At 39.4% G+C, this 22,731-nt stretch overlaps 1 protein-coding gene across 2 annotated transcripts; it reads right to left on the bottom strand.

Annotated features, from left to right (window-relative positions):
• Positions 1 to 8,183: 8,183 nt before the first annotated feature.
• Positions 8,184 to 22,477, bottom strand: SAMD9L (sterile alpha motif domain containing 9 like). Of its 2 annotated transcripts, none has more exons than XM_081930924.1 (4): positions 22,309 to 22,477; positions 21,399 to 21,452; positions 15,375 to 15,444; positions 8,184 to 14,861 (listed from the first exon to the last, which is right to left on the bottom strand). In XM_081930924.1, exons 3-4 carry the CDS (start codon positions 15,386 to 15,388, stop codon positions 10,055 to 10,057), a joined length of 4,821 nt encoding a protein of 1,606 aa, XP_081787050.1. In that variant the 5' UTR covers positions 15,389 to 15,444; positions 21,399 to 21,452; positions 22,309 to 22,477; the 3' UTR covers positions 8,184 to 10,054. The 2 variants fall into 2 exon arrangements, with proteins under 2 accessions (XP_081787050.1, XP_081787049.1); XM_081930923.1 differs by having other exon boundaries at positions 15,375 to 15,452; positions 21,400 to 21,452.
• Positions 22,478 to 22,731: the final 254 nt, after the last annotated feature.

Raw genomic sequence — 22,731 nt, 5'->3', positions numbered from 1 at the left:
GAACTTTTGGCACTTAATGAAAACTTATTTTATTTCAGCAGACATTTAAAGTTAAGTATTTCTGATTTTATGGTTATTTCTAAGTGATATTTTTTTACTGCATTTCTTTTTTAACCACACACTGGACACCACTTGAAATTGATTAAGTTATATATAAATTGTTGAAATAAAAGGAAAGGGACAGGCTGTGGGCAAAGTAGGTAAGAATTCCTAACTAATCTTCTCAGCAACGTTTGATTTTGAGTTCTTGATATCTGAATACGTGCAAAATCTTCCTATAGTTCTTTGTTTGTTTTGATCAGCATGTGTGACACAGCTATCTTGGTACGAAACCATTTATGATGGATGCCAAATCCTAGCACTTGTTGATACTTCTTCTTTGAGCTACTTCCTGTTCCACTTCATAGTTTGACACTGTCATTGCTGTTAAAGCTGCACCTGAACAAGATCATTATATATCAGTTTCTATCAACTCTACTTGGTCCCTTGTTGGTGCAAAGCACTTTCTTAGAACTGAGCTATGAGCCATCCGCTCCCTTGCCGAGAGTCTGATCCTGGCTGTTAAATTTCTCCAGTACCAGTGCAGAGAAGTTTCCCATACTTTGATGACAGTCAAAAGACAGGACGTTTCTGCCAAAAGGAATTTCAAAAAGTCGTGGCTTTAGAACCGCAAACTATCTCTCAGAAGGCTGCCTTTTATGTGGAGCAAAGGTTTAATGCTTAATCACCTGCCAGTGAGCATAGTATCTAAATATTGTCTACCACACCGGTATATGACAGTCCCTTATTTATATTTGGACTGTATCCATGCAGACATTCCTGGAACGGTTATAGGCAGTGGTTATTTTCTCTTTATTTCATATAAAAGACTGCTCTGTATATATATCTTGCTGGAATTTGTGCAGGAAAACGATCCCTAGAATGGTGAGACAGCTCAGCTGCAAATTGATCCTGAACCAGTTCCAGAGTTTCCACAACACTAAGCGCTGGAGCCAGGCAAGAGTCCAGAGAAGAATCTTTGCTTATGACTGGCCAGGAAGCCCAGCCGCAGCCATTAAAAAAAAAAAAAAGGTAAATTAAATGCATTCCAGTGGTTGGCATCTCAGCCCATGCTTGCCAGGCACACCCACTCTGTGGCTCTGGGTACTGGCTGCAGTTCTAGAACATAGTGAGGATAAGGCCAAATAACCACTAACCATAGAAGTCGGAGCCAAGTTACCGTATATGGTCAAGTGCCAATTTGCTTGTGCTCCTGAAATATGGCATTTTACATAGGGATTGTTCTTATTTATGCAATCCAAACAACCTCTTGCAGAGATATGTTCATATTTGTCAATGCAGCATACTGTGTGTGTGTGTGTGTGTGTGTGTGTGTGTGGAGGTGGGGGGTTGATGGAAGCAAAGCTACTTGTGCAGACAAGCAGGCACACCTTATAGCACTTTAAAGGATCTATAACTTCAGTTCATGTCTTCCTCCTTTCAAAAAAAAAAAAAAAAAAGACAACTCTTCGAGGAAGTTCCACACACCAAGGTCGTGATCCAAATCAGTTTTCGAAAGAAATGCTTACAGAGTTTTCTTACGGTTTTCCAATGAATGCATTAATTTCTCAGAAATTCTGTTGGAGCTATTTCCCCCACCCCTATATCTTTGAGCCCCCCTCAGTTTTGTTATGATTCAATTTACACATATTCCCATTTAAAAATAACAATGAGGGTTTTTTTTTATCCTACTCTCACAAGCGCTTCCTTGCTGCTCATAGATCTGCATTGTCTGCAGATTAGATTACTTTGTTGCTCACTCTTTCACATTTAAGAAAGCTTGGGCATCACTGGACCCAGCAAAACACCTCTGGTATGGACACTGGGAAAAGATCCCACATCCAACTGCAGCATATAGCTTGGCTTACTTGTTTGAGCCATCTGTTTAAAACCTTAGCTGTCCCCATCTGTCTGTAGCTGTACACATTTAAGGGAATTATGTGAGGCTGTCCAGAGTAGGGTAACTGATGATTTACTTTGGGACAAGGAATTGCTCACAACAACTAAGGTAAGTAATAATAATAATAATAATAATAATAATAATAATAATTTTATTATTTATACCCCACCCATCAAGCTGGTTTTCCCCAGCCACTCGGGGCAGCTTACAGCGCATTAAAAAATTGTAAAACATTAGTCATTAAAATTTTCCCGATACAGGGTTGCCTTACCAGAAAGAAGTCGTCTCATCCATTCACAACGTCTTTGGGGTTAGTTGTTCTTTTTTTTAAAAGATATAGAAATGGATATAAGAAAATGAATCCCCTCTCAAATCTGCCTGGTTAAGTGGACCTCATGATAAAGCTGGACTTGTTGATCTCAGAGGCCCCTACACCTCCAAAAAGATTGAGCATTTGGTCTAATTCAGGGGTGCCAACCTTTTTGGGCCAGGAGTCACTTTGGGAATTTTGAAAAGTGTTGGGGGTACCAGTCACAAAATAACTGTTACATGTAGCATAACACATAATGGCTGCCATGGATGTATGACATAACACAAACTTCTAAAAGAGACGAAAAAGTGACAGGAACACAAAATGGTGTGTGCATCTCTCTCCCCCTCCCATCTTGTGCATTGTGATTTTCTTGAGGGAATCTTTTACCAATACCTTTTGCAGGTGTCATAAGAGGCTGTTCTGGCCCCATGGGCACCAGGCTGGTGACGCTGGTCTCATATTTCCAGATGGTATTTAGGATCATCCTATATCCACTTAAGCTACTTTTTTTAAAAAAAGGGGGGGAATGTGCTATAATTCTGCAAAGCATGAATACATACTTAGATTTCTTAACTATTAAGGCATGACTAATATGTGTTAAGTTATGCCAGGCATGCATTGCTAGATCAGATCAAGATCTACCAATCCAGCATTATTTGCAAAAAAAAATCTCCACAATCAGCTGACATTAGTTCTTCGCTAGAAATTGGCCAGCAAGCTAGTTGTTGACCACAGTCTCTGTTTTAATCATTCCCATTATAGGTGGCCTCAACTGGAATTTTACTTGTGTGGGTAGGTGGACATCTGTTGCCTTTAGAAAAATAAACCCCATGGAACAGAAAAATACTACACAACCTGAGAAAGCAAGCCCAGCTCTCTGGGTAACCCCATTTTGCCTGGATGAGCCCTTTTGCTCATTATTCAAACCTTTCACAGGCTGCCAAATAGGCCAAATCACCTCTTGCCTCATGGGATGCCATAAAAATGATACTTTAGGCCGTAAGGTCCTGAGCAATGGTAAGTGGAGTACAACTAAGGAGCCTCCTGCTATGCCACCAACAACAGAATAAATCCTCTATGTTTCTTTAATACCTAGCCAATGAAAGAGGGGACATGTGTTCCCACAGGATTGCCATACCTGCTGTATCTAGCAATTTGGCACAGGAGGATCCTTGCAGTTTTAACAGTGCTACTATAGCAGGCAGCGAAGGGAGCAATGCCCACACAAGGTGGCTTTCATCATATAAATATATTAAGCTGACATATATCTATATATTTAATCACCATAAAATTCATGGGGGGGGGGGTAAAAAGAATACCAGTATGCACACATACACTTGATCAAATGACCGAGAAGCAATACCAGTAAATACCAGAATACCAGTAAAATTACAGTACTTAGCCCGGGATAGTATGATGACAGCAAATGTAATCCTGTGTGTTGTGGGATGCCTATATTCTTATTCAGGAAAAAAAATTCCCCAAACCTGGGCTGGACACCATTATGAGCAAAAAGGCCAAGATGGTAGCTATCCTACAAAATAAATAGGCATTAAGATGGGCCTCCAGATGTTTTGAGACTACAATTCCCATCACCCCTGACCACTGGTCCTGCTAGCTAGGGATCATGGGAGTTGTAGGCGAAAAAACATCTGGAGAGGCGAGGTTGAGGAAGCCTGCCTTAAGTAATACAAGTCTGAGGAGAAGTGAAGCTGTTGTGTACCTCTGTTGCTTAAAATTCAGGAAGGAAATTTAGGAAGATCTCCTCAAAACCAGGATTTCTTAATTTCAACCAGTTGCACCTAATGAGTGGCAGTTTCCCCTCATAACCAGTGCTACAAACTTCCAACTCAGACCAACCCTCCAGTGAGAAGCTCTCCAAAGATGTTTCTCCTGATATTCCCTCAGGCAAGGGTAAGTCCCTACAGCTGAGCCCAGCTGCATTCCTCTCATGGCTGAGATCGCTGGCAGTCCCACTAGTGAGGAAACACAGCTGTGGTAATTCCAGTCTTCAACAGAGAACATGTTAACCCTTGATTAGACTCAACACCTTGCCGAGGGGAAAAGGGACCCTTACTACTTGGCTTCTCAATAGTTTGACACCTTGTATTTATTTGCTGAAGTATTTGCCTGTCTCTTCAGATTCCTGGTGAAAGCATGTTCTTCAAAAATCGCTCTAGGCCACATGTCTGCAACAGTTCCTTCCTGCAGCGGAACAGAGCTGCGAAAGACGACAGATCAGCTGTATCTTTAATAGTTATGCAGAAGCTGGATTTTCTGCAGGTGTACTTATACCATTGCTAAAGGTACAGGAACCCTGTCCTCCTTGGTGTGCATCTGCCCAGCCTGTTTAGCTGTGGCCTCTTTTGTTTTCTTGGGCTTCCTGCTGTCTACAACAAGTGCCAGATTTACGTATAAGCTAAACAAGCTATAGCTTAGGGCCCCACTCTCTTGGGGTTCCCCAAGAAATTAAAGAAAAAACCTGGATGTAGATTTCCAAAATATAAGATAAAAAACAAAATAAAACCTACATACAGCAACAGTGTTTGTGTTGCGTACGCACCTATAATGTAAACAATGGGCCCCACCTGCTGGCCTGTTCCCTAAAATATCACAATTACTTTGATAAAATACATATTTTGTTATTTGCAAATGGCTTTAGATACCTATTAGGTCCATAAATTACCATATAGCATATATTCAACACAAAAAAGTGACAATTTGTTGTTGACAAAGGACAGCTGGACATATAAAGGCCCCATTACCTTCAGTAGCTTAGGGCCTCATCAAACCTAAATCCAGCCCTGTCTACAGCTGCAGATATTCAGCACAATAAGCCTGCAGCTTACGTACATGTAACTTGTGCACATTCAGCTTTATGCTCTTGGCAAAGAAATGAAAAGAAATTAAAAAGGGGTAGAAAAGGGGTGGAGTTCTGGGGGGGTTGACTTTAGCAGTTCCACCTGCCATTGCACCCAATGTGTTTTGACTATACACGGTTTTGGTTTTAGGCGCAATCCCTGGAACGTAACCCCAGTGTAAATTGTGGGCTTACTGTACAGTATGATGAGTTGAAGATGAAAAACTTTATTTTCTGCTGAAACTCCAAAGCCTCTCTGATCAGCACCACCTTGTGGTCCCTGGGCTTATTCACAGCAGAAGTTACTCTGAAGAAGGAACATGTTCTGTTTTTGTTTGTTATATCTTCTGGAGTCTTTAAGTAGCTGAGATATTACAGTTAAATTGCAGTGCAGAATGGCCATGGTTGGCAACAGAGAATAATTTTAGAGATTCAGCACTTTGCATTATCTAAAGCAAACTGTTTTTCTTTTGAATCAGTTTAACTTTCTTTTTTGAGTGGACATATATTCTTCTGTTCTGAGGTTATAAGATCCTCGACCTTTTCATCATGCAACTAGCATGAATGATCACATGACTGAGAATGAGTGACAGGGCCTTCTCACTGGTGATGCTTCTTAGCCTTCCTTTTTTGTTCTCTTTCAGACAGAAACAAAATACATTTTTATTTAAGCACATCGATAATGCATAGTTCTACTGCAGTTCTAGTGATTTTAATTGCTGCTTTTTGTGTTTTTAATTCTCTGGTTTCAAAATTGTATGCTTATTTTTCAATAGTTTCATTTCAGCACTTTTCTCGGAGCCGCAAGCCAAGCTCTCTTTAGACATTATAACCCAACCCCACAGGTAGCATTTTGTAAGGTTGAGCAGCATTAAAACTGCAAAGGTCTTCCCCTGTCTCCATTGCCTTTTAGGACCTGGAGGGGAGAGCTGGAGCATTGTGGAGGCCCATTGGGCAGTTTAGAACTCGGAAAATTGGGAAATGGAGTTGGGAGGTTTGAGGAAGAGACATATGATAGTAGAGGGAAAAGTAGACAGCTGAGGCCAAATGCCCAGTTATCCTATAACTCCTTGCTGGTGAAGATTAGGAGGTTGCTGTTGACTGGGTTAGACTAAGAGGCTACTCTTTGTAAAGGTCTTTCCACAAAAAGGTTGCACCATCATTTTTTGATTGCTTGTTTGGTTTTTAACCAAACTATCCAAGCAGTCAGAAGTGCAACTGGAGGAGCTTTGGGGTTAGAGGCAGATTGTTCCTAACAGTTGGAGCGTGCTATGAGTTATTTTGGCTGGGGTGGAGGTTTACAGAATTTGGCTTAAAGTAAAAGTCATTTAGAGGATGGTGTAAGTCTCTCGAGTCTTTAGAAATTTTCATCAGGCACATTTAAGACCCCAGTGTAAATATAATAATATCCTTTTAATAAACAATATTTGTTACTAGTTCATCCTGTGGCTAGTGTTAGTGTGTATATCCCACCTAAGTCTATCTCAAATCGAAGCTACCGGTACTAGAAGACTTTAATAAGGGAATAGTGCCACTGGAAACGGGTCACATTGAGGAGCTCTGAGTTATGTGGCAAGGAGTTACATAGTGCAAATACCTAAACTTGTGTTTATAAAAAGTTAGATGAGACAAGGGGAACCAATTTACCTATAGATCATAGTACCAGGGGGATTTGTATTTCCCCATACTGTACACAGAAATCGAGAGATGTTAAGGGATGAAGAAAGACGCCCTGTTTCCCCTCCCCAAACAAAGTATTTGAACTATATGCTCAATTTACTGTAGCCTGTTTTGTTATTGAAGATTCAGTGACCCTTGCTCATTAGATTATGATTATACAGATCTATTTTAGAATGCATTTACATTGGAATATAAAACACTAAGAGTCCAGCAAATGGCTTTATGCAGGTTTAGTCTGGATGACCCTTGAGGTTATGATTCTATGAAGACATATATGAACATGGTTAACAAGAAAGAAAAGTGACTGGAATATTAAAAATGCCATAAATAATAGTGTAATACTGACACCTACAGGATAGGTGTCATTACCTAGGTGTTTGCTGCATTGGACAGATGGCGGTCTAAACCTATACACGTTTATTCACCAATATTAAGTTGTCCGCAAAGGCTTTTAGTTTGAAGGACTGTTTTCCCAGTAATATCCCTTTAATTTCTTCTTCCCTTCTTATTTCCGAATTTAGTATTTCTAGTATTAGTGTAAATAATAGAGGAGAGAGGGGGCAGCCTTGCCTTGTTCCCTTTTCTATAAAGAAATGAATTGTTTTTTTCATTGTTTATGATTAAGCTGGCTTTTTCATAAATGGCTTTTATACTCCTATAGCATTCTCTCATTTCAGATAAGTTGATAACCTTTTTTAGGAATTACCAAAATAGATTATTCGATAACCTATACAACGTTTATTCAGCTGCTAGCCCTACTATAGGCAGTGGATTTACATACATACGTGAAACATTGAAGCCTTAGATGGCAAAAGCTGCCCAAAGAGGCCAAATCTATTTTGGAGGAGCAACATTATCTGCCAGAATAAGAGATGTGAGCAATGTCGGGATTAATACAAGTGAGCTTTAGTCCTCATATTAGTTCTGTTTGTAATATATGCAGGTATGTCTATCAATCTATGATTGGGTTTATATAAGAAAAGGCATTAAAAAAAAACAGGGCAGGGGGGCAAATGGTGAAGAGTGTGACTAGCAACCAAATGTTGCAATGTGTTCAAAAATTCCAGCCACTCCATTCCATTCCATTCTCTCTTCCCTCTGGTTTCTTCCAGTAGTCAGTCACAAGTTAAATTCTGTGTCCATTGACCATGCTCAGTCCTCACTGGGCTGTTTTGTGCCTCTTCTTAAGGTTTGCCTGCACCCAAAAGATTTTTGTACTACTTTTACATGCCTCTTATGTGTGAATGGTGCTGTTTTGGCTAAATGAGGATCAGCACTTAGATAATGAGTTTGCTAATAGTATATGGGATAATTAGGGATGGACAATTCTCAATTTTGTTTCCTCTCAGTTTCTAATTTTTCTAGTCTTAAATTCACTCCACATTTCTGCATCAGCTTGTGAATTTTTTTTAATGCAAATTCATCAGAATTTTAGTGCAAATTTCTCCCAATATACACATTTTGGTATGCAGTTTTGCATGATGTCGACATTTTTAAAAGCAATTTCCCCAGTATAATGCATTTGATATGTTATTTTCACACTTTCCCCGATATGCACATTTATGAATACAGTACATTATTTGGCAGAAAACTGCAGCACAAAATTCAGAGAAGTATGAATTACAAATGACAACTATGTTTCAGTTCATGTATGGTTTTGGAAACTACAAATTAGATAGGTTCACATTAAAATCCTAATCATATTGAATTTCTCCCACTCTCCTATGGGTGGTACAGCTCTCCCATTCAGCTCATACCAATTTAGGATTTATCTTCATCCCTTAATTATCCCTATCAAATACCTTTCCATTTTCCTTTGGTAATATCCAAGGAAATATATTCTATGACATTCTTGGTCAGCTGAACCAGTGCTGAACTTCTCTTTGTTGTCCTGGGACACTCCATTCTCTTATAGGCTTTCCGTGTTCACGGTTCAGGTGACCCCCAAATATTTCATTAATCCAGCAGATTATAATATAAAAAATCAGACCACCAAGATCAAATTCTAATTTTATATAGATAGATAGATAGATAGATAGATAGATGATAGATAGATATAATACTATTGATGAATGGAATGTTATTTCTTACAACAAAAGAGAACAAAATTTAAATGCTATTTACCCTTTCTTTCTCTGCTTCCTCTTCAAAAGTAAACTAAGTAGGTACCAACCAACAATAAAATTAATAATTAAAAAAGTGAACAGAAAAGCAGAAAATATAAGAAGCAAGCAGATAAATAGCATAGCCAAACAGAAAAAGAAAAGCTGTTCTGAATACACATGCACTGGATTGTGTTGTAAATTAGCTGCATTTAAATCAGGGGGACTTAAATCATGACTAAGTTTGGATCCAATACAATAGAGAGGAACACAGCAAAGGGGGGGGGGAGGGAAATAACAGACTTACAAAATGAAGTACAAGACAGAAATTCATTAAACTGACTGCAGAAGCCTCTTATGTCGACTCAGTCAGGGTTGGTTTTGTGAAAAATATACTTTGTCTTTGCAATGGGACACATGACATACAAGATGCTTAAAGCAAAGATAATGAAATTGCCATATGCTATGCAACAGGTTGTGGTATAATCAAATCATATTATATTCATAAATTGGTAATTGGACTGGCCGAAGGGAATCTCAAATTATTAGTTAGCAAAATCTACCAGTCCAGTTAGCATTCGACTCCTCCCTGTTCCTCTGCAAAGATAAACTAAAACGACCTTTATTAGAAAAATATTTTTGCCTATGTACATCTATGGCAGGGATGGGGAACCTGTGGCTCTCTAGATATTGTTGGACTCCAATTCCCATCAACTCCAGCCAGCATGGTAAATTGTCTGGGATGATAGGGGCTGTAGTCTAACAACATCTGTAGGGCCAAAGGTGCCTCATCCCTGGCTTTTATGCTTAAAGCTCAATCATTCTAATATAAAGCTTCTATTGCCCAAGGAAATGACATTGGTTCAGCTATTGCCCCATCTGGCTGTACTACAGATTGAGGAGACATCCTTGCCCTTCAGGGCAAAGAGGAGGAAAAAGGGTTGTATCTACAGCCAGCCACAATCAAATGTATCCATTGAAATTATTAACTTGGGGTCATCAAATTCAACAAGTCTGCTCTGAGTAAAATTTAGTTGGATACAACCAAATACTATATCTGGTGTTAGGATAAAATGCCATGTGTCTCTTGCTGCTATAGACAAAGGAGAGGTCAAATTAAATTTACAGTGCTGTACAACGGAATGTATTTTCAAAGAGGGTTAAATAATTTCTATGTCACAGGCTATCAAGCCTCCAATGGAAAACCCCAAGTAAAAAGATACTCTTTCTACACTCCGACCACTCTTCAGCTGGCCTAAGAAAACAGGCCATGCTGGTATTCTAATGTCTTCATCAATACCGTAATCGACATAGACAATATTATCTTCAGCCTTCCCATTCAGCCGAAGCAAAAGATGTTTGGCTTCCTCTGTTTTCCATATCTCTCCAGTCTGCCACAGGGAACTCAGCTCATCATTCATCTTTTGCCTTGACTTGCCCCTACTCTTAGCAGTAACAGACTGATCAATTTTTCCTTTGTGAATAAATTTGCTCAGGTTGCTTCCTTTTCCAAGGTAGAAAAATGCTATAGGTTGTTTGGAACGGCACATTTGCCAGTACTGCCTATTAAATGCCTTCTTCAAAGAATTGATATATTTTCCCATTTGTTTGGAATCTTTATCTAATTGCTTTTGATTTTCAGGCCAGAATAATAAAGAAGCCAAGAAGTATGGTTCTGCAAATCGATAATCTAGACCTACTGACTGCAAAATTGTTCTAAGCAGTTCTTTCAGTTCTAGAAAAGATGGTACCATCTTGGATTTTGGATTGAGGCAATGAAGAACAATGTTGGCCAAGATAAAATTCAGTTTGTATCTCTGCAAAGATTTGCTAGAGCTCTGATCAAGCAAAAGTGTATACTGTTTCACTACGTCCTCAATTTTGCTTATAGCATTTTCATGATTGCTGAGATGTTCCAAAATTCCAGAAAACTTGTCAGCTTTGGAAGCTTCTAAACTCTTCTTGTAATTTTCCACCTGCAAAGATGAACTCAGTTTTGAGTTCATTAGCCAGTCTGAATCAGAGTGGCAAAATGTTTCGGCATACTTGTTGAAAACTTCTTGTACCTTTCTCCGAATTTTGAGCTCCGCAATTTCTTTTTCAGGATTTTTCGGCTTCAAAAAAACAAAGTAGTTCTCAAAAAAATCAAATGCTTTTTTCAAATTTGTGTGCAGATTACTTAGATAACTAGCATATTCTTCCAGTGTCAATCTGTATTCTTCATTCTCTGTATCACCCGGGACTTTTGGAATACCCCCATTTCCTGACAAAAACTGTATTATGTGTTTTCTAGAGAGTTCATCTTTTTTGTTGAACAGAGATTCAATCATTTCTATAGCATATAGACCAGTTTCTATTTCTCCAAGGTAACCAGATGTATTATATGTTTCATATTTTCTCTTGTATTTTATACTCTGAAAATATTCCTTTTCACTGTCTATATTTTCTGTTTGTTCTTGAGATTCTTTAAATGCCTCTGAGGCACACTTTGCAAGATTCAACAAACGTTTCAGAATTTCAACAGTTATAGATTTCTCTGCATTTTCTTCTAGGCAATGCTTTATTTCACTTTTATATACTTGACCCAAAGTGTCTGATATATATGAGTTGTTAGGGGCACCTTTTTTAGCTTTTCTAGCCCACTCTAGTGCACGATTAAAGTTTTTCTCCTTGATGTAGAAATGCCTTGCTAAGGCTTGGCTGATAAAAACATTTTGACTAAATATGCGAGTTGCCTCAGTTAACACCGTTTCAACTTCAACACTCCTCTCTTCTTTTTGAATTGCTTCGATTAATGGAGAAAACAAAGTGTCTGCGTCATCTCCATGTTCCTTTCGGTGCCTTATAAGCAGCATGTTTTGAACATCCTGCTGAAGTTTGTCTCTCCCTATGCCCATGTCATAAAATAAATTCTCTCTTAACAACAACAGTGTAATCTTACTTTTTGTTAGTTTGTAAGTTTGTTTAAATTCCTCTAAGCATTGTCCAGCAATCAATGAATGACTAATACGTACCCCTTTGTATCGCCCACGTTCTTGCACTTCAGTCTGTATTATAATGTTGGAGCAGTTTCCCATCTTGTCATCCAGGTTTTCTGTACCCCAGTAAGCCTTTTTAGTACTTATTCCCAAAAATTCCTCACATTGTGATACTGAAATTGTGGACTCAGTGACGTAAGAATTTAACAGTGCCAGAAAGGAAATAAGTTGAGCTTGCTTACTGCTAACATCCAAACCTTTTAGAGTGTTCTTAACTACATTCTCTATGTACTGCTGGTCAAAATTTCTTTTCATAATCATAAATGAGTAAAAATCTTCAGGATGATCATACTGCTCTTCAATTTCTTTCAGTTTTTCCTCAAAAGCCCTTTGTTCTTTCGGACTTAGTTTTTGTTTCAGTGCAATACTGTTCAAGCTGTTGCTTTTTGAGCTTTCCCCAGGATTCTGGGATCTCATGCAATTTAAGATTATAACTATAGGATTTTCATATTGAATACCCTTTTCTGCTATGGCAGACTGCATAGCATGCTGTAGCAGGTAAACATTTTCTTGCTCTTCAAAGTCATCTACAAGTAGCAGTACTGGCAAATAATCAAACTTGTTTGATGTCCCATATGTAAGTAACGTGGTCAATTGTGTTGCAATTTCTGCAAAATCAACTGTTTTATTTTTCAGAACAGCACATCTAAATTTCTTTCTCAGTTCCCAGAGAATATGCATGGCTAAAGTAGTACCACCACAACCCGGATGATGATAAAGGTTGATAATTTTTGTGGGCGACTGTTTAGGAGACTGAGATCCTCTTTCAATCAGCTCTTCAAGTGTCTCATATGCATCCCGTTTAATAAAAGGTAAACAGTAGTTTTCAGAGGAGAAATAGAAATTCCACCAAGACACTTTCCCACCACGATAAAAATGCTCTTCTTGGGATTTTTTAAATTCATAAAATTTTTCTTTATTTTTCTCAATTTCTGTGTCCTTGCATTCATTTTCACATAGTATTTCCAATGCAGTCATAAAGTCTTCTTCTTTCTTTGAGAGAATTGTAAAAGAACCCCCCTTTGATGGCAAAAGTCTCTGAGAAGTTTGGGTCACTGATTTTAGTTTTTGGATGGTACCATCCACCATTGGTAGGCTCAAGTGAGATATGCACCTATCTGCTAGTGTGTCTGATTCAATAAATCTGGCTCGCAGGAGATCTCTCCAGCATGGGTATGTTTGTGCCCCAATACATATACACAGCATATCATCAAGTCCATTAAGTTCTTGATAAAAAGCACAGAAAGCTTCTATCATGGGATCACCTGGATCTTCCACTTTTGACAGCATGAGAAACACCACCAAAAATTTTCCTCTTTGCATTATATCTGGATGGGATAGAAATGAGATCAGTTTCCTAACCTCAGCTGCCTTCTGCTGCTGCCAGAGTCCAGGACTCAAGGGTTGATATGCTTCACTGTTCAAGTCTGACCTACCGTTGCAGAAAATCCAACTTGGCTGCTGATAGAGATTAAGTTCTTCAATTGTTTCAGAAGTTGAATTCCCAGGCTTCTGGTACTGCTTTGGAAAATGAAGGTTTGCAGCTCTGTCTTCTCTGAATGCTTTGACGACACCATTGCTTGCTGATTCTGGATCAAACTCTAGAACAGCAAATAACTTTATTTCCTGCAAGAAGTTTATATGCTGTGTCTGATTTGGATGACATTTGTTTGTGACTAAAATATACCAGTCATAATGGGAGTTATCTAGCAAGTCTCTGTTGCCTGTGAGCAAGCTCACCAGCTTACGACCTTCCCCATCTATATTCCTCCTTTTTTCTCCATGTTTTTCCTCAGCTTCTTTTCTGTCCTCTGCTAATTTCTCCAGTTTGGCCAAAAATGATTTATGTTCTGTTTTATCATTAGATTTTAAGAGGTTTTTGGAAGATGCACCATCTCTTATAAACAAACATGGATCCCATTTTTTAGTCTTAAAATTGTAGTTATTAGTAGGGAAATATTTAGATAGGCAACTAGAGTACTTTGGAACCACATCAACTTCAATAACAAATGTTTCTGATGGGATGCTGTTTTGTTGCAATACTTCCACAAACCTAGGTTTCCTAATGCAATCTTTTGCAACACCAATGACAGCATCTCCAAAGTATTTGTTTATTAACTCAAAATAGCTAATATATTTCTCTTTATTTTGAACTTTTACTCCAATAATTTCTCCATGTGGCTTGTCCTGGACTCCCAAGTGGATAGTACCATTGGTGCGAGAGTTCATGCATGCTGCAGCAAATCTGAAAACCTCATTGCAAAATTTCATCTTCATATCCTCCTCTGTTGCATTTTCTGTATTTGTAAAGAGTTTAAATTCATGGACTGGATCAATAAGATTGAGGGGACCTGTTTCAGGTATATGAAGGACATAATGTTGAATATAACGATGGCTAATGTGAAACTCATCAAAAGGGTAGGGGAGACATGTTTGTCTAGTTGGAAGCTGGTTATTTCTATTTCCTTGGTGAGCCATATTTTTTCTTGTTTCTTCAAGTACAGATTCTGGTGGCTCAGTGGATTTAGATCTTGCAAACGCTGGCGACGCATCAGCACCGGCTGAATTCCCTTTGCCATTTTCTTTCATTGCACCTGCATCTTCACTTTTAATTGACGAGTCAGTATCAAAAGGCCTTGCGCTACGTTCTTGCCCAGAAGAATTGCTAGGGCTTTCACCTGGAACATCCTTTTTTCCCAGTGCGTGCATTATTTGGCAAGCTGGGCCATAGGTTATACCCATTTCTGTGAGGTCTTGCTTGGTTAAAAGTTTCAAAATGGCGCCTGTCACATCTTGATGAAGAAGGATGTCGCCATGTTTCTCCTCAAGCTTAAGTTCATTCGTCACCCATTGTTTTACGTGTTCCTTAGTCCAGTCCTCAATTATTTCAGGCAAATCTAGCTGGTTGCTTTTCTTGATGTTTTTAGCCCTTTTAAGAAAAAAATAAGCAATACACCGCGTTAATGAAAACAAACCTTTTCTTTCTACACGACATTCAACATTTTGCAAACACCCCTTCATCTGCATCAGTGTTATTTAACTTTGATTCTCTTTATGTGAATGGACTATACTGCCCATCATCCTGTTGGGGTTGAATAGAGTTGTCCAATCTTTAGGTCAAAGAACACTGTTCTACATAATCCTGTCCTATGTCTTGCACCACACATCTAAAAAGATTTAAATGGATAGGCTTCTATTTAGTGGGAAGGAAGTTTACATTTTGGAGATCAGGCTCAGATTTTTCAGTGAAGTTAATTTGAAAACCCTGATGTTTAAATCTCGTTATAACAAAGGGTTGCCATATTTCAAAAAGTGGAAATCCAGACACAAAAGTTGTTGAGCAAAGTTTATGAGTTATGTCCAGGAAATTTTGGACGTATGGCAACCCTATATAACCTCCCAAATCACTTTCTATATTTTTGTTCATTTTAATTCAGCTTACCTTTTCTTCCCCATATTTGAGTTCTTCTGTCAGTGTGCTGTCTAGTTGGTCTTCCTTATTAAAATGACATCTGAAAGCCAGAAAACCAAAACCAAGAAACATTTACTCATTTTCAAATAGCTGCTGTTTAATTTAATCAAGAAGAAATAATACAACATATAGAAGATAATCAAACCCTTACTTTATGTGGCTTAGGAATATGTCCATCCACTTCCACATTAATTAAAAATAAAATAAACTTCCTATGTTTACATGGGCCTTCCACTGATTTGTCATTTACCACTAATGGAATGTTAGTGAAAAAAGGTGAGATGTGAGAAAATAATGAATCAGAAGACAGGAAAACGTAGAGATCTAGAGGAATCAAAAATACTGCATCTCATGGTTAGAAGTCACTTGCTTTCTTTTGCTTAATTTTATTTTCCCCCAATATATATATTTTTGGTCCAAGTCCTTTGGAGCCCAGCTTGCCTTTTTGCCTTCTTTGTTTTAGAGAAGGGATTTCTTGCTTTGAGCATATTCCACCCTCAGATTTGTTCTTAGCCATTTTCTCTGAGTCAGCCTTTTGAGGCCAGATATTTGACTAATTTTGTGCTATAAATGAATGCATTTTTATTTTACATTCTGTTTATTCTCTTGCACGGCTTAGACCATTCCAGTTTTAAACATTTTCCCTCAATTTTTACCTTGAAATGACTTTCCATTTGGACCATTCTGGGTCCCCTATACACTAGATCAGAGGTTCTCAACCCTTGACCAACTACATTCTTTCTGTGGTTCCCCTGTGGAATACTTGGCAAAAACTTGTGGTTTCATCATTTAGCGGTTTTGCCTATGATTTCTTTTCAAGGCTTAAAATTTAAGCAGTAGAGCTTTGAAAAGGCATTTAAAAAATAATGAGTCATTTATTGCCCTGCTAAATGTTGCTTTTGTAAGTTGGGGAAAGATGAAAACAAATTTTCTTAATAATAATAATAATAATAATAATAATAATAATAATAATAAAAATTCGAAAAAATATACCAAATATAATTCACTATTTTGCAGCAGCCAACATACTTTACAATTCTTAATCTAAATTTGGTCATTCTTGCAACCATCTTGTGATGGTTCGGAGCAGGGACAGTGGAGAGTGAACTTGCTGCAGGCTGCTCAGTCAGTTTCATGAAATTTGATTCTAGGAGTCTTGTATTCAAACTACACATTGTCCACTTCCCTATACCATACTGTGACCTAGAGCACAGATTACAACCACTATGGCTTGCTGATCGGAAGAAGCGCAGTTCGAATCCCCATGATGGAGTGAGCTCCCTTTGCTCTGTCCCAGCTCCTGCCAACCTAGCAGTTTGAAAGCTCGCCAGTGCAAGTAGATAAATAGGTACTGCTGCAGCAGGAAGGTAAACAGTGTTTCTGTGCGCTCTGGTTTCCGTCATGGTGTTCCATTGTGCCAGAAGTGGTTTAGTGATGCTGGCCACATGACCTGCGAAACTGTCTGTGGACAAACGCCAGCTCCCTCAGTCTGAAAGTGAAATGAGTGCCGCATCCCCATAGTCACCTTTGACTGGACTTAACCATCCAGGGGTCCTTTACTTTTACCTTTTTACTTTGGAAAAGTTGCCAAACAGGCTTCCAATGGAGTCCAATACAAAATTCTAGAAAATCACTCTCACTCTCTCCTCCCTTTCCTCCCCCCGCCCAGTTTTTTGTTTTTTAATGTGAACCACCGTCTCGGTTGTCATTTTTGGGCATTACATCTGCAAAGATGGAAGTAATTTCCTCCCCAGAAATCCTGCAGCAATTTCCAATCAGAAAAGTGCACTTTGAAAAGCGGAAAATCATCTCAAACCAAAGGGATGCTTTTGCATTCTCCCTTCCCTCACTGATTGTTCTCAAAATTGTGGGGCGCAGCCTGGGCCCCTTAGAGTGCCTATGCACCAACCCTAAACTCTCCCAGGCAACTTCCAAATTGAGCATGACCTACCCGCATGTGACCACACAGACATGCAGTGCCTGGCACTGGTGGAGGAACAGGGGTGCAAAGGGAGCGGACCGCCCCTGGCACCACTATTCTGTTTTTTTTTATATAAATTTTTATTAAGGTTTTTTAATACAAATGCATATTTAGTAAACAACATTGGTTATTTAACATCTTTTCATTACTATTTTGGACTCCCTCACGTCTCCCGCTCCCACTTGCATCATTATAAAATTGTTTCCAAGCAAATTATCATTTTGTTTACAATCTTAAATCCGTTCATTTAAATACAGTCTCTTCCTTTCTCCAAAAAGGTATATATACTTTCCTTATTTCCCTTATCATTAAACTCAAATCTAATTTAATGGTAGACAATTATTTCTACTCTGACATCCTTGTTAACATTCAGTCAAATTACAATACTTTTGTAGATAAATCTTGAATTTCTTCCAGTCTTCTTCAACCCTCTCCTCTCCCAGGTCTCAGATTCTGCCAGTCATCTCAGCTAGTTGCATATAGTCCATCAGCTGCATCTGCCATTCTTCCAGAGTGAGTAGATCTTGAGTTTTCCAATTCTTAGCAATGAGTATCCTTGCTGCCATTGTTGCGTACATAAAGAATGTTCTGTCCTTCTTTAACACATTCTGGCCGACAATGCCCAGAAGGAAGGCCTCTGGTTTCTTGGTAAAGGTATACTTAAACACCTTTTTCAGCTCATTGTATATCATTTCCCAGAAGACCTTCACTCTGGGGCAAGTCCACCAGAGGTGAAAGAATGTTCCTTCATTTTCCTTACATTTCCAACATTTATTATCAGACGAATGGTATATTTTGGCCAATTTAACTGGGGTCATGTACCATCTATATATCATTTTCATTACACTTTCCTTCAGAGCATTACATGCAGTGAAGTTCAGCCCAGTGGTCCACAACCTTTCCCAATCTTCAAACATAATATTATGCCCAATATCCTGAGCCCACTTTATCATAGCCGATTTAACCATTTCGTCTTGTGTGTTCCATTTCAGCAGCAAATTATACATTTTTGAGAGTACTTTGGTCTTAGGTTCTAACAATTCTGTTTCCAACTTCGATTTCTCCACCTGGAATCCTAACTTTTCCTGGCGCCACTATTCTGGTTAGGTGCCATCACAGCACCCCCCGACATGCACTGCATGCTGGGCACCACAGATGGTGTGTCATGCCCAGAGAACGTGCGCCATGCCCTTGCAGGCGGCGTGCCACGCCCCAGGGCACGTGTTGCACCCCAGGGCACCCCAGCCATGCCCCTGCTTGCTCTCCACCTCTGGTAGTGGAGCATGCAGCTTTGCCACTGGTGCCCGGAACCTGGAAGTGGGGAGTGCCCTGGAGAGCTCTAGTGGCTTGCGAGAAGACCCTCCCCAGAGGCTGAAGAGGATGTCCCCTCATAAGCCACTAGAGCTCTCCAGCTTGCTCCTGACATGTACATTTCACTGACGCATGTGGGGGCTTGGGATGTGACCCCTGTATAAGTTGCCTATAGTAGCCTTTTTTGATCTGACCACAAATCCATGTCTCCCTCTCCCAGTATTTTGCTTCCAGTGGAGGGCAGTTACATAGGTTTATTTCCGAGGAGCTGGGATCTAAGGCATCAGCCACGGCCCACTGGTTGAGGACCACTGCACTAGATAATAAAATTGTAGATTCTAGGTTCCATCTTTCTCAATTCCCCCCATTAGTCTGCAGAAACCATAGTTCCTCGGATCCCTACTTGGATTGGTAGCTACAACCTCCCACCCCAATGTTTAATCTATAAGACTGGGAATTCAGTAAGCTTTTAACTAGGTGGAAATTTTGGGAATTTAGGGCTTAGTAAGATACATTTGCTTTGGGTATTTATTTTTATTTTCTAGTATTTCAGTTATTGCAGAGTTTACATTTCTATCATTTCTGTGCATTAAAAAAAATTTAAAAAATAATAATTGTTGATCTGACTCAAGTGCTTTGTGGGATGGAGGGGTGCTGCTGTACTAGTTTTCCAACAGGTGGGTTGCTATTGCATACGAGGAAGGGAGGAGGGTGAGGTGACAAGGAGGGCGATGCAGTGCAAATGAACTGGCAGAAGCACTAGTCTGGCCCTGCTGGTGCATTTGCACTTGCATGTGTCTCAGCCCATTCTGACATTCATTCACACGTTCATCTGGCATATTGTGTTCCGCTGCAATTAATCTATTTTGCACAAGTCTTTCTTCCTCTGCTATGTGGAAATGTAATCTCTAATACTTCACAATAGACATGCATATTTTAGCCATCTATGGATATTTACAAATCAGCTGCCTTGCCTGTATGATCTCTTTCAACGTTAACAAATTTCCAGAGGAGTAATCCTGTTATTCTGTGGCAAAACGAACCAAGTGCCTTGCAGCACCTTAACGACAAAGTTGATGAAGTAGCTAACAAATAATCACAAAGCTGCTATGGCTAAAATTCGAAGCGTTTCTAGTCAGCACCTTAGTTCTCGAACAAAATCCGTTCCATAAGTCCGTTCGACTTCCGAAAACTTTTGAAAACCAAGGTGCGGCTTCTGATTGCCTGCAGGAACTTCCTGCACTCAAGCAGAAGCCGTGGAAGCAGGGTCAGATATTTGGGTTCCAAAGAACATTCACAAACCGGAACACTCACTTCTGGGTTTGCGGTGTTCGGGAGCCAAACTTTTGAGTTGCAAGGCTTTTCACAATCAAGATACAACTGTACTCTTAGGGTGCAATCCTAAACCCACTGACGTGCAGTGGTACCTCTGGATACGAACGGGATCTGTTCTGGAGCACCGTTCGCATCCAGAGCAGAACGCAACCCGCGTCTGTGAATCTGCGTGTGCACGGATCACGATTCGCCGCTTCCGCGCATGCACGTGATGTCATTTTGAGTGTCTGCACATGCGGCGAAACCTGGAAGTAACCCGTTCTGTTACTTCCGGGTCGCCGCGGAGCACAACCCGAAAACGCTCAACCCGAAGCTACTTCAACCTGAGGCATGACTATATGTCTAATTTTTTCAATAACAGTTAGAAAATCTGACACATCGGACTGTATGATGTCACATCCTCTAAACTTTTGTGGTGGGAGAAAGAACTTCTTACGTTGCTATTGTGAATAACAGTTACAGAATACATCGTACCAAGCATTCACACGGTACTCCCAAGCTTTCAAAGATTAAGTAAAAGAGAGGGAGAGAAAATGGTTGATAAAGTTCTCATTTGTTTCCCAGTTTAAGGACCTTCACTAGGTTGCTGAAGGTTGAGTTTTGGTCTGACCAACAAGCTATGTTTGCTCTGGGTGTGTGTGCACACCACACCAAAGCTGTTTTGCATTAAGGTGCACCACACCTATCGAAAACTCTCAGCTTCTCATACCAATATGTGTGGATTGGCTACATCCCAAAAATAGACCGATATTGGACATTAGTATTCAGAGATCCTGACTAAAAAGGTTCAAATCTCACATAACTCCAGTCTCTCACTCTCACATACATCTCTCTGCCTCTCTCTGCCCCTATATAGGCAAAAGAAGTCGCTGCTATTCTCCCTCCAACTTGGCTGCCAGCCTGACACCCATTGCCGCCAATGATGTTTTTCGCCCTGGTGGTGAGTTGGTGGTCCCTGCCTCATGCAGTTCTGGGTGACCTGGGTCAATTGGCCAGTCACAATACGTAGCACCTAACCAGATATGTACACCATAGACAGTGTGGTTTAGCAGTTAGAGTGGTGGACTGGGACAGAGGAGACCCAGGTTCAAATCCCCACTCAGCTACGAATCTCACTAGGTGATTTTGAGTCAGTCACTACCTCAGAGCCTGACCCACCTCACAGGGCTGTTGTGAATATAAAATATGGGGGTGCAGGGGCAGGGGAAACAATGTATAGATTTGTAATAGATCCTATTAAAAACACATTTCGATCCATTAATAAATATTAATTGTGACTGAAAGGCTTACATGGGAGAAAACTGAACTTCATAGAACTTACTTCTGAGTAGACATACATATAATTGCACTCAAAGATTAATGCTTACCATTATCTTGAAGTGCTCAGGCTTTCCAACTATTTTAACTGAAGAGCAGCAGTTCTGGGAAACGAAACAAAAACGAAAGCATTTATGGGTGTGACACTTTCCATCTCAACTCTGTATGTTTTTCACCAAATTAGTTTTAGCTTTTTTTTTTTACTTTTTTTGCACAGCTCAGACTATTACTTATTTAAAAAGTCAAATGTGTGTTTTAAAAATACTAGGAAACTACTTAATTAATTTTTGAAAGGGGAGAAAAATGTAGGCAGCTATCTGGCTCTATTACAGAGAGAGAAAACAATTTTAAAAATCCACAGTTACTTGAATACTACATACTTTTTCTGAACCCCAAACTTTTCAGTTTGGTTTCTTAGAACTAATTAAATAAAAGTTAGACATAATACTGAGTTGCTGCAATAAGTATTCATCCTTTAAAACACAATTATCCTATAAAAGAACAGCACTTACACAAAACAAAAAAAATTCCTTCCAGTAGCACCTTAAAGACCAACTAAGTTAGTTCTTGGTATGAGCTTTCGTGTGCATGCACACTTCTTCAAATACACTGAAAATGGATGCCCGGTAAAGCTGTCGTTTGATTACTGCATTAGCTTCTCCACTTACCAGTATCACTTACCAGAAGTGTATCTGAAGAAGTGTGCATGCACACGAAAGCTCATACCAAGAACTAACTTAGTTGGTCTTTAAGGTGCTACTGGAAGGAATTTTTTTTGTTTTGACTATGGCAGACCAACACGGCTACCTATCTGTAACTAGCACTTACACAAAGACAGTACGATGCCCCATAAATTTATCTCCATATAGTACAAAGGATACAATCATTTTAATATCACTTTTCTCTGGCTTTTGAGGAAGTATATCTTATCAGTCTTCATCTCTATATTAAATCACTTACCAAGATAGTTATGCAGACTCCATGCCACAAATGCTGCATAAATACATTTTGTTCAGTCAAAGAAACCCAAACATCTCTGTTCTTGGTTCTTCTGTTAGTTGCTTCTTCTGTTAGTTGCAAGGGACAAGCACATCTACAAAATCACTTTGCAAGGGACTAAGAAGCAGGGTGTTTTTTCTGCCAACTCCTGTCACATGATCTGCAAGCAGCAACGAGGCAAGTTGGCTTAAAAAAACCACAAAAAACCACTTCCTCAACCATTGTTATTCAGTGAGTAATATGTACAATAACACCCACTGAAAACATCACATAACATCACATAAGTACCAGATAATTTTACTGACCTATCTTTGAAAGCTTCTGATATGGGGTATGTGTTTATATCTCTGAAATCAATATAATGTTAGGGATACATGTATGAAC

This window comes from Podarcis melisellensis (genome assembly GCF_964234715.1).
Source record: "Podarcis melisellensis genome assembly, chromosome: 12".
Taxonomy (NCBI): Eukaryota; Metazoa; Chordata; class Lepidosauria; order Squamata; family Lacertidae; genus Podarcis; species Podarcis melisellensis.
The sequence above is the reverse complement of the archived record's forward strand: the minus strand, read 5'-3'. Positions and strand labels throughout refer to the sequence as shown.